This window comes from Lichenostomus cassidix, chromosome 25 (genome assembly GCF_008360975.1).
Source record: "Lichenostomus cassidix isolate B80296 chromosome 25, HeHo_3.0, whole genome shotgun sequence".
Taxonomy (NCBI): domain Eukaryota; kingdom Metazoa; phylum Chordata; class Aves; order Passeriformes; family Meliphagidae; genus Lichenostomus; species Lichenostomus cassidix.
The window spans coordinates 3,095,658-3,110,096 of NC_139505.1; the positions used below are offsets into that span (position 1 = coordinate 3,095,658).

A 14,439-nucleotide genomic window follows, 5' to 3' on the forward strand; every position below is an offset into this window, starting at 1 on the left:
GATCCGCAGCTGCTGACGCTGGCGCTGGGGGTCTGATCAGGTTATTGATTATCGATTATTGATTATCGATTATCAATCCACAGCTGCTGACTCTGGCGCTGGGGGTCTGATCCATTATTGATTATTGATTATCGATTATTGATCCGCAGCTGCTGACTCTGGCGCTGGGGGTCTGATCAGGTTATTGATTATTGATTATTGATTATCGATCCACAGCTGCTGACTCTGGCGCTGGGGGTCGCGGTGCTGCTGCTCTCCCTCTGCTGCACTTACCTCATCAACGCCAAGGCTGAGCTGCTCTTCGGAGCTCCTGCCGAACCCAACGCCCCGGGGTACTGAGGGACAGCCGGGAAATCCCGGAAAAAACCCGGAAAAAACCCGGAAATCCGGGAAAAAATCCCGGGAAATGGACAGGAAATCTGGGAAAATCTGGGAAAAAATCCCGGGAAATGGACAGGAAATCTGGGAAATCTGGGAAAAGAACCCGGAAAATGGACGGAAAATCTGGGAAATCTCACAGAAAACACAGGGAAAACAGCTGGAAACGCAGGAAAATCCGGGAAATCGCAGAGAAAACACCTGGAAAACATCTGGAAAGGGATGAAAAATGTTTGGGAATGCACAGAAAACACCTGGAAAGGGTAGAAAACATCTGGAAATGCAGGGAAAATCTATGGAAAACACCTGGAAAACACCTGGAAAGGGTAGAAAACATCTGGAAAATCTGAGAAAACACATGGAAAATCCCGGAAAACACTCGGAAAACACCTGGAAAGGGTAGAAAACATCTGGAAATGCAGGGAAAATCTATGGAAAACACACGGAAAACATCTGGAAAGGATGAAAAAGGTCTGGAAATGTAGGGAGAACATCTGGAAATGCATGGAGAACATCTGGAAATGCACAGAAAATCCATGGAAAACACCTGGAAACGACGAAAAACATCTGGAAATGCACAGAAAACATCTGGAAATGCACAGAAAACATCTGGAAATGCAGTGAAAATCCAGGAAAACACCTGGAAAATGTGAGAAAACACCTGGAAATGCAGGAAAATCCAGGAAATCGCCCAGAAAATTCCGGAAGAAGGAACGGAAAACACCTGGAAAGGACAGAAAACATCTGGAATTGTACAGAAAATCCAGGAAATTGCACTGAAATTCCCAAAATTCCTCCTGTCCCGAGGAGGAAATTCCCAAAATTCCCAGTTGGATTTGTTTTCCAGAGTGGGAAATTCCTGAATTTCTGAAATTCCTGGAATTCCTGAATTTCCCTGAGTTGGGAAATTCCATGGAATTCCCAAAATTCCGGGTTGGATTTGATGCCCTGAGCGGGAAATTCCCAAAAAGGAATTTTTTATTTTTTTGGGGGGAATGAGGAGGAATTCCAGGTTTTCCTTCATCCTGGGATGGAAAAACATTCCCAGGAAATTTGTAAATATTATAAATAAATCCACAAAATTCCCAAATCCCGAAGGAATTTTTCATTCCTGGATTTTTGTTGGTTTTTTTTTTTTGGTCTTTGTGGGAGGTGAAAAAAGAGGGAAAATCTCGGGGAATTTTGGGGGAATTTTGGGGAAATTTTGGGGAAATTTTGGGGGAATTTTGGGGTTGGGAAAAGTGGGATTTGCATGGATTTGGGGTTGGGAAAAAAGGGGAAAAGTGGAGAGAAAAATGGGAGAAATTGGAGGGGAAATGGAGAGGAAAAGGAAAAGGAAAAAACTGGAGAAAAAAAGGAAAAGAAAAACTGGAGAAGGAAAAGGGGAGGAAGGAAAAAACTGGGAAAAACTGGGAAAAAAGGGGAAAACTGGGAAAAAATGGGAAAAAAGGGGAAAAACTGGGAAAAAAGGGGGAATATTGGGGAAAAAGGGGAAAAACTGGAGGAAAAATTGGGAAAAAGGGGGGAAAACTGGGGAAAAAGGGAAAAACTGGGGAAAAAAAGGGGAAAACTGGAGAAAAAAGGGAAAAATGGGGGAAAAAAGGGGAAAAATGGGGGAAAAAAGGGGAAAACTGGAGGAAAAACTGGGGAAAAAAGGAAAAAAGGGGGAAAAATGGGGAAAAAAAGGGGAAAAACTGGGGAAAAAAGGGGGAAAAACTGGGGAAAAAAGGGAAAACTGGAGGAAAAAGGGAGAACTGGAGGAAAAACTGGGGAAAAAGGGGAAAACTGGAGGAAATTCCAGGTGGGAATTCCTGGGTGAAATCCCGAAAATTCCAGGTAAGAATCCTGAGATTCTTGGAGATATTCCAGGATGAAATCCTTCATTTCAATTGATCATTCCCAATTGGAATCAATCAATTAATCAATCATTCCCAGTTGGAATCAATCAATCATTTCCAATTGGAATCAATCAGTCATTCCCAATTGGAATCAATCAATCAGTCCCAATTGGAATCAATCAATCCCAATTGGAATCAATCCCAGCTGGAATCAATCGATCATTCCCAATTGGAATCAATCAATAATTCCCAGCTGGAATCAATGAATCCCAATTGGAGCCAATCAATCATTCCCAATTGGAGTCAATAATTCCTGGTTGGATTTTTTCGCAGCTGGAATCATCCATTCCCAGCTGGAATCAATCAATCATTCCCAGGTGGAATCAATTGATCAATCCTGCCTGGAATCAATCATTTCTCTTCTCTGCCGGCTGGAATTTTTCCCGGTTGGATTCAATCAATCAATCAATCAATCAATCCTGGCTGGAATCAATCATTCATTCCCTGCTGGAATCAATCATTCATTCATTCCAGATTGGATTTTTTCCTGTTGGATTTTTTCCGGTTGAATTCTCTCCCAGCTGGAATTTTTCCCGGTTGGATTCAATCAATCAATCAATCAATCAATCCTGGCTGGATTTGATCAATTATTCATTCCTGCCTGGAATCAATCATCCATTCCCGATTGGATTTTTTCCAGCTGGATTTTTTCCTGTTGGATTTTTTCCGGTTGAATTCTCTCCTCTCCCAGCTGGAATTTTTCCCGGTTGGATTCTCTCCCGGAGCTGCTCAGCCTCAGCTGCAGGAGGAACTCCGGAAATTCCCCGCGGGAGATTCGGGATGGAGATTTGGGATTTGGGGTTTGGGGGGATGGAGAGATGGAGGGAGGGATGGGGGAGGAGAATGATCCCAAAAAAACATCGGGAGATTTGGGATTTGGGATGAAGATGTCCCGAATTTGGGGATTTGAAATTTGTGGGATTTGGGATGAGGATGTGAGATTTTGTTTGGGGGTTTGGGTTTGGGATTTGGGATCAGGATGTGAGATTTGGGATTTGGGATTTGGGGGGATGGATGGATGGGGGAGGAGATGGGAATGATCCCAAAAAAACATCGGGAAATTTGGGATTTGGGGTTTGGGATTTGGGATGAAGATGTCCTGAATTTGGGGTTTGAAATTTGTGGGATTTGGGCGTTGGGGTTTGGGGGGATGGATGGATGGGAGAGGAGAGTCCTGGGTTTGGGAATGATCCCAAAAAAACATCGGGAGAGCTGGGAGGGGATTTGGGATGAGGATTTGGGGTGATGGATGGGGTTTGGGATTTGGGATGTGGGATGTGGATTTGGGGTTTGGGGTTTGGAATGAGGATGTCCCGAATTTGGGGACTTGAAATTTGTGGGATTTGGGATTTGGGATGAGGATTTGAGGTTTGGGGTGAGGATGTCCCGAATTTGGGGATTTGAAATGTGTGGGATTTGGGGTTTGGGGGGATGGAGGGATGGGGGAGGAGAGTCCTGGGTTTGGGAATGATCCCAAAAAAACATCAGGAGATTTGGGATTTGGGATTTGGGATGAGGATGTCCCGAATTTGGGGATTTGAAATGTGTGGGATTTGGAGATTTGAGATTTGGAGATTTGGGATTTAGGCTAAGGATTCGGGATTTGGGTGATGGATGTGGGATGAGCTTCGGGAACGGGAAGGGAATGAGGATTTGGGATTTGGAATTTGGGATCTGGGATAAGGATGTGGGATTTGGAATGAGGATTTGGGATTTGGGATGAGGATTTAGGAATTGGGAGGAGGAGGAGGATGTGGGATTTAGGATTTGGAATTTAGGATGAGGATTTGGGATGAAGATGAGGATTCGGGATTTGGGATAAGGATTTGGGATTTGGGATGAGGATTTAGGATTCCGGATCTCTCTCTCCCCTCCTGTCCCCTCTGTCCCCCCTCTCCCCCTCCTGTCCCTCCTGTCCCCGCTGTCCCCTCAGGCCATTGGCTCTGTCACTCTCTCTCTCTCTCTCTCTCTCTGTCGCTGTTTGTCGCCAGCTGAGCTCTGCTGTCACCCTGAGGCTGCCGAGCAGCTGCGGGAGAGAGGGAGGGAGGGACAGGGGGGACAGCGAGGGGACAGGAGGGGACAGTGAGGGGACAGGGGGGCACAGGGATGGGGACAGGGAGGGGACAGGGATGGGGACAGGGAGAGAGACAGGGACAGGGATGGGACAGGGACGGGGACAGGATGGGGACAGAGGGGACAGGATGGGATGGGGACAGGGATGGGGACAGGGGGACAGCGAGGGGACAGGGGGACAGGGAGAGTGACAGGGACAGGGATGGGACAGGGAGGGGACAGGGATGGGATGGGAACAGGGATGGGGACAGTATGGGGACGGGGGGGACAGGGACGGGGACAGGAATGGGGACAGGGATGGGGACATGGGGACAGTGAGGGGACAGCGAAGGGACAGGATGGGATGGGGACACGGATGGGGACACGGATGGGGACACGGATGGGGACAGGGGGAGTGAGGGGACAGGATGGGGACGGGGGGACAGGATGGGGACAGTTAGGGACAGTGAGGGGACAGGGATGGGGACAGGGAGAGTGACAGGGATGGGGTGGGAACAGGGATGGGGACAGGATGGGATGGGGACAGGAGGGGGACAGGATGGGACAGGGATGGGGACAGTGAGAGTGACAGGGACAGCGAGAGGACAGGATGGGGACAGGGGGGACGGTGAGGGGACAGGGATGAGACAGGATGGGGACAGGGATAACGACAGGGACAGGGATGGGGACAGCGAGAGTGCAGGGCTGGGGACAGCAGGGGATGGGGACAGCGAGAGCGACAGCGCTAGGGACAGTGACAGCGAGAGTGACAGCGCTAGGGACAGTGACAGGGAGAGCGACAGCGCTAGGGACAGTGACAGTGATCGAGACAGTGAGAGCGACAGCGACAGGAGGGGATGGGATGGGGACAGAGCAGGGACAGGGACAGGGAATGGGGCAGAGGGATGGGGACAGAAGTGGACAGGGATGGAGAGAGGGACAGCGATGGGGACAGGGATGGGGACAGCGATGGGGACAGCGATGGGGACAGCGATGGGGACAGGGGACAGCGACAGGGAGAGGGGACAGGGAATGGCAATGGGGACAAGGCAAGGGACAGGGAAAGCGACAGGAGCCAGCGGATGGGGACAGGAGCGGCTAGGGATAGGGACAGAGCTTGGGGACAGGGATGGGGACAGAGAGGGGACAGAGATGGGGACAGGGATGGGGACAGAGAGGGGACAGAGATGGGGACAGGGATGGGAAGAGGGGACAGTGAGGGGACAGGAGGAGGACAGGGATGGGAAGAGGGGAAGGGGACAAGGATGGGGACAGAGGGGACAGGGATGGGGACAGTGAGGGGACAGAGATGGGGACAGGGATGGGAAGAGGGGACAGAGCTTGGGGACAGAGGGGACAGGGCTGGGAAGAGGGGAAGGGGACAAGGATGGGGACAGAGATGGGGACAGAGATGGGGACAGGGATGGGAAGAGGGGAAGGGGACAAGGATGGGGACAGTGAGGGGACAGAGGGGACAGGGATGGGAAGAGGGGAAGGGGACAAGGATGGGGACAGCGACAGCGAATGGGAACGGGGACAAGGCAAGGCATTGGGGACAGCGAGTGGGAAAGGAAGGGACAGCGATGGGGACAGTGACAGGGACAGGGATGGGGACAGAGAGGGGATAGCGATGGGGACAGGGATGGGGACAGGGATGGGGACAGGGACAGGGACAGCGATGGGGACAGGCTTGGGGACAGGGATGGGGACAGGGACAGGGGAGAAAGGACAAATCCCCGATCTTTTCCAGGCTCCCTTTTCCCTCTCCAATCCCCTTTTCCCATTTTTTCCCTTTTTTCCCTTTTATTTTCTCCCTTTTCCCCCTTTTTTCGCAGTTTTTCCACTTTTCCCCCGTTTTTTCCCATTTTTTCCCACATTCCCCCCTTTTTGTTTCTTCTCCCCCTTTTTCCTCCTTTTCCCCCCCTTTTCCACCCCTTTTCCTCTTTTTTCCCATTTCTCCCCTTTCCTTTTCCCCTCCTTTCCCCTCTTTTCCTCTTTTTTCCCATTTTTTCCCCTTTTTCCCCATTTTTCCCGGTTTTTTTCCCCCATTTTTACCCCTTTTTTCCCCATCTTTTCCTCTTTTTCCCCATTTTTCCCTTTTATTTTCCCCCTTCTTTCCCGTTTTTTTCCCCTTTTTTCCCAGTTTTTCCCCTTTTCTCTCCTTTTTTCCCCCTTTTTCCCCTTTTTCCCCCACTTTTCCCCCCTTTTTCCACCCCTTTTTTCCCATTTTTCCCCTTTTCCACCCCTTTTTTTCCCTTTTTCCCCCCTTTTCCCTTTTTCCCATTTATCCCAAATTTCCCTCGGGAATTCTCTCTCTCCCTCTCTCTCTCTCTCCAGCCAATGGAATTCCGAATTCCCGATTTTTCCACATTTATGAGCAAAACGCAAACCAATGAGATTCCAAACGCTACCGGATAAATTGGGAATTTCCCAGCGGCGAATCCCAGAGATTTTGGGGCTCCAGGAGTTGGGAATTCCCAGGATTTTTCCCGAATTTCCCAACGAGGGAGAATTCCGGGAGAAGTTTGGGTTTTCTCCATGGATGGATGAGGAGAGAAGATCCCAAATTCCTGGGATTTGCCAGAGGGGAAAACTCCTGGAATGGTCGTGGAGTTTGGGGTAAGATTTTCCTGATTTTTTGGGATTTTGGGGGATTTTTTGGGGATTTTTGGGGTTTTGGGGGGAGTTTAGGGGATTTTTCAGGGATTTTTTGGGATTTTTCGGGGGTTTTTGGGGAGTTTTTGGGGATTTTTCAGGGATTTTTTGGGATTTTTGGGGATTTATGGGGCATTTTTGGGGGATTTTGGGGATTTTCGGGGTTTTGCGGATTTTTGGGGATTTTGGGATTTTCGGGGATTTTGGATTTTTGGGGTTTTGGGAGTTTTGGGGGATTTTTTTGGGATTTTTGGGGATTTTTTGGGGATTTTTGGAGATTTTTGGGGGATTTTTTTTGATTTTTTGGAGATTTTTTTGGGTGATTTTTGGAGATTTTTGGGGGATTTTTTTGGGATTTTTGGGGAATTTTTGTGAATTTTGGGATTTTGGGGGATTTTTGGGGAATTTTGGGGATTTTTGGGGATTTTGGGGTGGTTTGGGGAAAATTTGGGGGAATTTTTTTGGCGTTTGGGGGATTTAAGGAAAAATTTTGGGGATTTTTTTGATTTTTTGGGGATTTTTTTGGATTTTTTGGAGATTTTTTTGGGGATTTTTGGGGATTTTTTTGGGATTTTTGGAGATTTTTGGAGATTTTTGGGGATTTTTTGGGGATTTTTGGGGATTTTTTTGGATTTTTTGGAGATTTTTTGGGGATTTTTGGGGATTTTTTTGGGATATTTTGGGGAATTTTTGTGAATTTTGGGGTGGTTTGGGGGATTTTTGGGGATTTTGGGGATTTTTTGGGGATTTTGGGGTGGTTTGGGGTTTTTGGGGGATTTTCTGGGGATTTTGGGGGATTTTGAGGATTTTGGGGATTTTTTGGGGATTTTTCTGGGATTTTTGGGGTTTTTTTTTATTTTTGGGGTGTTTTGGGATTTTTTAATTTTTGGGGATTTTGGGGATTTTTGGGGTTTTTTTTTATTTTTGGGGATTTTTGGGATTTTTTGGGGATTTTTTGGGGATTTTTGGGGATTTTAAGGGGATTTTAAGGGGATTTTTCAGTCATTTTCCAGGGATTTTCCGAGGATTTTCCATGATTTTTTTTCGGGGATTTTCCAGGGATTTTTTGGGATTTTTTGGGGATTTTTTCGGGATTTTTGGGGAGATTTTTAGGAGATTTTTCAGTCATTTTCCGAGGATTTTCCAGGGATTTTTCCAAGGATTTTCCAGAGGTGTTTTAGGATTTCTTTTTCGGGGATTTTTAGGGGATTTTTCAGTCATTTTCCAGGGATTTTCCAGAGATCTTTTAGGATTTTTTTCGGGGATTTTTCGGGGATTTCTCAGTCATTTTCCAGGGATTTTCTGAGGATTGTCCAGAGATATTTTAGGATTTCTTTTTCGGGGATTTTTTGCGGATTTTTCACTCGTTTTCCAGGGATTTACTGAGGATCTTCCAGAGGTGTTTTAAGATTTCTTTCTCGGGGATTTTAGGGGATTTTCCAGAGATTTTTTAGGATTTTTTAAGGAGAATTTTAGGGGATTTTTCAGTCGTTTTCCGAGGATTTTCCAGAGATTTTTTAGGATTTTTTTCAGGGATTTTTTGGGTATTTTTCAGAATTTTTTCAGGGAATTTCCAGGGGTTTTTTTGGGATTTCTCAGAGATTTTTCAGTCATTTTCCAGGGATTTTTTCAGGGATTTTAAGGCGATTTTTGGGATTTTTTTTTCAGGGATTTTCCCGGGATTTTCCGGGGATTTTTTTAGGGATTTTAAGGGGATTTTTCAGAATTTTTCCAGGGATTTCCCACTGATTTTCCAGGGAATGGAAGCAGAGGGGAAAAACCGAAATCCGGGTGGGAATTTGGCTCCGGATTCCCTGGAAAATCCTCAATCCCACTGCGGTTTGGATCCCAAATTCCTTTGGAAAACAGGAATTTGGGGGAATTTCCTGGGATTTTGGGGTCCTGGGGAGGTTTGGGATTTCCCAGGAAAATTTTCGGGAAAATTCTCGGGAATGAAGAGGAAAAAGGAAGAATTCCAAGGATTTTGGGATTGGGGAAAATTCCTGGGAATTGCAGTTGGGAATTGGGAGTTTTCCCCTTAATTTCATGGGGAAAAAAATCCCAAATTCCCAGAACATCTCGAGAGCCAAAATTCCCAAAATCCCAAAACAATTCCCAAAACAATTCCCAAATAATTCCCAAAACAATTCCCGACAATTCCCAGGGAGCTGCTGGAAATTCCCACCTCATTCCCATCCGGTTTTCCCATTCCCAAATTTTCCCTCATTCCCTTTTTCCCATCATTTTTTCCAATCCCTTTTTTCTCTTCCCATCCCGAAGTTTTCCCCTTTTTCCCATTTCCTTTTCCCTCCAGTTTTCCCAGCAGGAATCATCCCAAATTCCCCCTGGAATCATCCCGAATTTCCATTGGAAATCATCCCGAATTTCCTGCAGGAAAAGGCTGAAATTCCCACTGGGAATGATCCCAAATTCCCCTCGGGAAATCTTCCAGAGTAGTTGGAATTCTCAGTAGGATTCATCCCGAATTTCCTGCAGGAAAAGGCTGGAATTCCCATCGGGATTCATCCCAAATTCCCCCAGGAATGATCCCGAATTTCCATTGGGAATATCCCAAATTTCCATCGGGAATCATCCCGAATTTCCTGCAGGAAAAGGCTGGGATTCCCCTCAGGATTCATCCCAAATTCCCCTGGGAATGATCCCAAATTCCCCTCGGGAAATCTCCCGGAGCAGCTGCAATTCCCAGTAGGATTCATCCCGAATTCCCATCAAGAATTCCTATCGGGAATGATCCCAAATTCCCCTTGGGAAATCTCCCGCAGCAGCTGGAATTCCCCCCGGGAATGATCCTGAATTTCCTGCAGGAAAAGGCTGGAATTCCCATCGGGATTCATCCCAAATTCCTGCCAGGAATGATCCCAAATTCCCAGCTGGAATCACCCCGGAGCAGCTGGAATTCCCCCCGGGAATGATCCCAAATTCCCCTCGGGAATATCCCGAATTTCCAGCTGGAATCATCCCGGAGCAGCTGGAATTCTCAGTGCGATTGATCCCAAATTATCCCTGAGAATGATCCCGAATTTCCTGCAGGAAAAGGGCTGGAATTCCCGGTTGGATTCATCCCAAATTCCCGCCGGAATATCCCAAAATCCCCCTGGGAATGATCCCAAATTTCCCCGGGAATCATCCCGAATTTCCTGCAGGAAAAGGCTGGAATTCCCATCGGGATTCATCCCAAATTCCCACTGGGAAAGATCCTGAATTCTCAGCAGGAATTATTTCGGGAGCAGTTGGAATTCCCAGCTGGAATCATCCCAAATTCCCCTCGGGAAATCTTCCGGAGCAGTTGGAATTCCTATCAGGAATGATCCCGAATTTCCATCGGGAATGATCCCGAATTCCCAGTTGGATTCATCCCAAATTCCCCCCGGGAATCATCCCGAATTTCCTGCAGGAAAAGGTCGGAATTCCCCTCGGGAATCACCCGGAGCAGCTGGAATTCCCGGTTGGATTCATCCCAAATTCCCCCTGGGAATATCCTGAATTTCCATCGGGAATGATCCCAGATTTCCTGCAGGAAAAGGCTGGAATTCCCATCAGGATTCATCCCAAATTTCCATTGGGAATCATCCCGAATTTCCATCGGGAATGATCCCAAATTCCCCTCGGGAATCACCCCAGAGCAGCTGGAATTCCCATCGGGAATGATCCCAGAAATATCCCAAATTTCCATCTGGAATCATCCCGAATTCCCTCGGGAATCACCCCGGAGCAGCTGGAATTTCCCTCTGGATTCATCCCAAATTTCCCTCAGGAATTCTCTCTCCTCTCTCTCCTCTCTCTCCCAGCTGTCAGCTCAATTCCAGTTCTCTCTCCCTGCAGCCATCTGGTGCCTCTGGAAAAATGGGAAATCCTGGAGGTTATAGTTTATTTTATTTTGTTTTATTATTTTATTTTATTTTATTTTATTTTATTGTATTTTGGTTTTGTTTTTATTTTATTGTATTTTATTGTATTGTATTTTATTGTATTTTGGTTTGGTTTTTATTTTTATTTTATTTTATTTTATTTATTTTCTATTCAATTCTTTTATTTTTATTTTGTTTTATTAAATTTTATTGTATTTTACTATTCTATTTATTTATTTTAATCTATTTTATTTTATTTTATTTATTTTATTTTATTTTATTTTATTTTATTTCATTTTATTGTATTTTATTTTGTTTTGTTTTATTTTATTTTATTTTATTTTATTTTATTTTATTGTATTGTATTACTTGATTTGTATTTTCATTTCATTCTATCCTATTCTATTTTTATTTTATTTTGTATTTTATTATTTTATTAAATTTTATTTTGTTTTATTTTATTAAATTCTATTCTATTATATTTTATTTTATATATTTTATTTTATTTTATTTTGTTTTGTTTCAGTCGCTGCTGGCAGTCAGGGATTGACTTTGCCTTTTCCAATCCCTTTTCCTGCTCAGGTGATCCCAAAATCATTGGGATTGGATTGAAGTGACCCTAAAACATTGGGATTGGATTGAAGTGACCCCAAAATAATTGGGACTGGATTGAAGTGACCCCAAAGTCATCGGGGTTGGACTTGAAGTGACCCCAAAATCTTTGGGGTTGGATCAGAAGTGACCCCAAAATAATCGGGATTGATTTTCCCAGAGGTGACCCCAAATCATTGGGATTGGATTGAAGTGACCCCAAATCATTGGGATTGGACTGGAAGTGACCCCAAATCATCAGGATTGATCAGAGGTGACCCCAAATCATTGGGATTGGATTGAAGTGACCCCAAAATAATTGGGATTGGATTGAAGTGACCCCAAATCATTGGGATTGGATTGGATTGGAAGTGACCCCAAATTATCGGGATTGGATCAGAGGTGACCCCAAATCATTGGGATTGGATTGGAAGTGACCCCAAATCATCAGGATTGGATCAGAGGTGACCCTAAAATAATTGGGATTGGACTGGAAGTGACCCCAAAACGTTGGGATTGATCAGAGGTGACCCTAAATCATTGGGATCAGAATTACCCCAATATCTATTGGATGAGAATGACCCCAAAATTTTTAGGATCAGAATCATCCCCAAATCATCAGGATAGGATTACCCCAAAATAATCAGGATCAGGATGATCCCATATTATTGGGATCAGAAGTGACCCCAAAACCATCAGGATCAGAGGTGACCCCAAATCTATCGGATCAGAGGTGTCCCTAAATCCTTGGGATCAGCATTATCCCGATATCTTTAGGATCAGAGCCATCCCAATATTTTCAGGATCAGAATTATTGCGATATCTTTAGGATCAGAATTATTGCGATATCTTTAGGATCAGAATTATCCCAAAATCTTTAGGATCAGCATTATCCCGATATTTTTAGGATCAGAACCATCCCGATACTTCCAGGATCTCCCTCCCCTAACCATGATGCTCAACTCAGAGCCCTCCAACCCCAACATCCCCCCGACCCGCCCCAACTATCGCGATAATCACCGCGATAATCGCGACAATCACCTTGATAATCGCGATAATCACCGCGACAATCGCGATAATCACCGCGATAATCACCGCGACAATCGCGATAATCACTGTGATAATCACAACAATCACCACGACAACCTCGATAATCACCTTGATAATCGCGATAATCACCGCGACAATCGCGATAATCACCGCGATAATCACGACAATCACCACGACAATCGCGATAATCACCTTGATAATCGCGATAATCACCTTGATAATTGCGATAATCACCGCGATAATTACAACAATCACTGCGACAACCGCGATAATCCCCGCGATAATCGCGATAATCGCCACGACAACCGCGATAACCACCTCGACCATCGCGATAGCCGCCCGGCGGGCGACGAGAGCGGCCGGAGGGAGTCGCTGAGCCGCGAGGAGCGCCGCCGGCGCCGCCGGGCCACGGCCAAGTACCGCACGGCGCACGCCACGCGGGAGAGGATCCGCGTGGAGGCTTTCAACGTGGCCTTCGGGGAGCTGCGGAGGCTGCTGCCCACCCTGCCACCGGATAAAAAACTGTCCAAAATCGAGATCCTGAGGTTGGCGATCTGTTATATATCGTATTTGAATCATGTTCTGGATGTTTGAAATGTCCATCTGTCCATCCCTGTGTCCATCTGTCCGTCTGTCCATCCCCAGGCTGCTGCCCACCCTGCCCCCCGATAAAAAACTGTCCAAAATCGAGATACTCAGATTGGCCATTTGTTATATTTCGTATCTGAATCATGTGTTCGATGTCTGATGGGTCTGTCTGTCCATCTGTCTGTCCATCTGTCCGTCCATCCCCAGGCTGCTGCCGATCCTGCCCCCCGATAAAAAACTGTCCAAAATCGAGATCCTGAGGTTGGCCATTTGTTATATTTCGTATCTGAATCATGTGTTGGATGTGTGATGGGTCTGTCTGTCTATCCCTGTGTCCATCTGTCCGTCTGTCCATCCCCAGGCTGCTGCCCACCCTGCCCCCCGATAAAAAACTGTCCAAAATCGAGATCCTGAGGTTGGCCATTTGTTATATATCATATTTGAATCATGTTCTGGATGTGTGAAATGTCCATCTGTCCATCTGTCCATCCGTCTGTCCATCCCGTTGTCCATCTGTCCATCCCCAGGCTGCTGCCGACCCTGCCACCAGACAAAAAACTGTCCAAAATCGAGATTCTCAGGTTGGCCATTTGCTACATCTCATACTTGAATCATGTGTTGGATGTGTGAGGTGTCCGTCTGTCCATCCCTGTGTCCATCTGTCCATCCATCTGTCCATCCCCGAGATCCCCAGCCTGCTGCCCGATAACAAACTGTCCAAAATCGAGATCCTGAGATTGGCCATTTGTTATATCTCATATTTGAATCACATTCTGGATGTTTGAGGTGTCCGTCTGTCCATCCCCACCCTGCCGCCCAACAAGAAACTGTCCAAAATCGAGATCCTGAGATTGGCAATTTGTTATATTTCATATCTGAATCATGTGTTGGATGTGTGATGGGTCTGTCTGTCCATCCCTGTGTCCATCTGTCCGTCTGTCCATGTGTCCATCTGTCCATCTGTCCATCTGTCCATCCCAGTGTCCATCTGTCCATCCCCATGTCCATCTATCCATCTGTCCATCCCCGTGTCCAGAACAAATGGAGCAGCGATTCCCAGAAAAACTGGAGCGGGAATTCCCAGAGATTTGGGACTGAAATTCCAGAGATTTGGGACTGAAATTCCCAGAGATTTGGGACTGAAATTCCAGAGATTTGGGACTGAAATTCAGAGATTTGGGACTGAAATTCCCAGAGATTTGGGACTGAAATTCCAGAGATTTGGGACTGAAATTCCCAGAGGGATTGAGCCACAAATTCCAGAGATTTGGGACTGAAATTCCAGAGATTTGGAACTGAAATCCCAGAGATTTGGGACTGAAATTCCCAGAGATGTGGGACTGAAATCCCAGAGGATT

The 14,439-nt window shown here is 46.1% G+C and overlaps 3 protein-coding genes and 1 long non-coding RNA gene across 4 annotated transcripts in view; 3 read left to right on the top strand and 1 right to left on the bottom strand.

Moving 5' to 3' along the window:
* The window catches only part of LOC146427348 (nicastrin-like), a 52,438-nt gene extending 52,044 nt beyond the window's left edge, over positions 1-394 (top strand). The window contains exon 23 of the mRNA XM_085082216.1: positions 217-394. Coding sequence (XP_084938342.1) covers positions 217-339 — 123 coding nt within the window. The 3' untranslated portion in view covers positions 340-394. The remainder of the gene's footprint in view (positions 1-216) is intronic.
* A 34-nt stretch (positions 395-428) lies between these two features.
* LOC146427349 (uncharacterized) overlaps positions 429-14,439 on the bottom strand; it is a 27,857-nt gene continuing 13,846 nt past the window's right edge. Inside the window, exons 3-4 of the long non-coding RNA XR_014856450.1 lie at positions 714-1,018; positions 429-671 (exon numbers count right to left, since the gene is read on the bottom strand). This is a non-coding gene — a long non-coding RNA (uncharacterized LOC146427349). The remainder of the gene's footprint in view (positions 672-713; positions 1,019-14,439) is intronic.
* On the top strand, positions 12,395-13,193 carry LOC146427350 (uncharacterized). The gene has a single exon (XM_085082182.1). The coding sequence runs from the start codon at positions 12,395-12,397 to the stop codon at positions 13,085-13,087; it is 693 nt and encodes a 230-aa protein (XP_084938308.1). The 3' UTR covers positions 13,088-13,193.
* LOC146427351 (nicastrin-like) overlaps positions 13,234-14,439 on the top strand; it is a 14,213-nt gene continuing 13,007 nt past the window's right edge. The window contains exons 1-4 of the mRNA XM_085082183.1: positions 13,234-13,244; positions 13,289-13,342; positions 13,443-13,496; positions 13,609-13,662. Coding sequence (XP_084938309.1) covers positions 13,234-13,244; positions 13,289-13,342; positions 13,443-13,496; positions 13,609-13,662 — 173 coding nt within the window. The remainder of the gene's footprint in view (positions 13,245-13,288; positions 13,343-13,442; positions 13,497-13,608; positions 13,663-14,439) is intronic.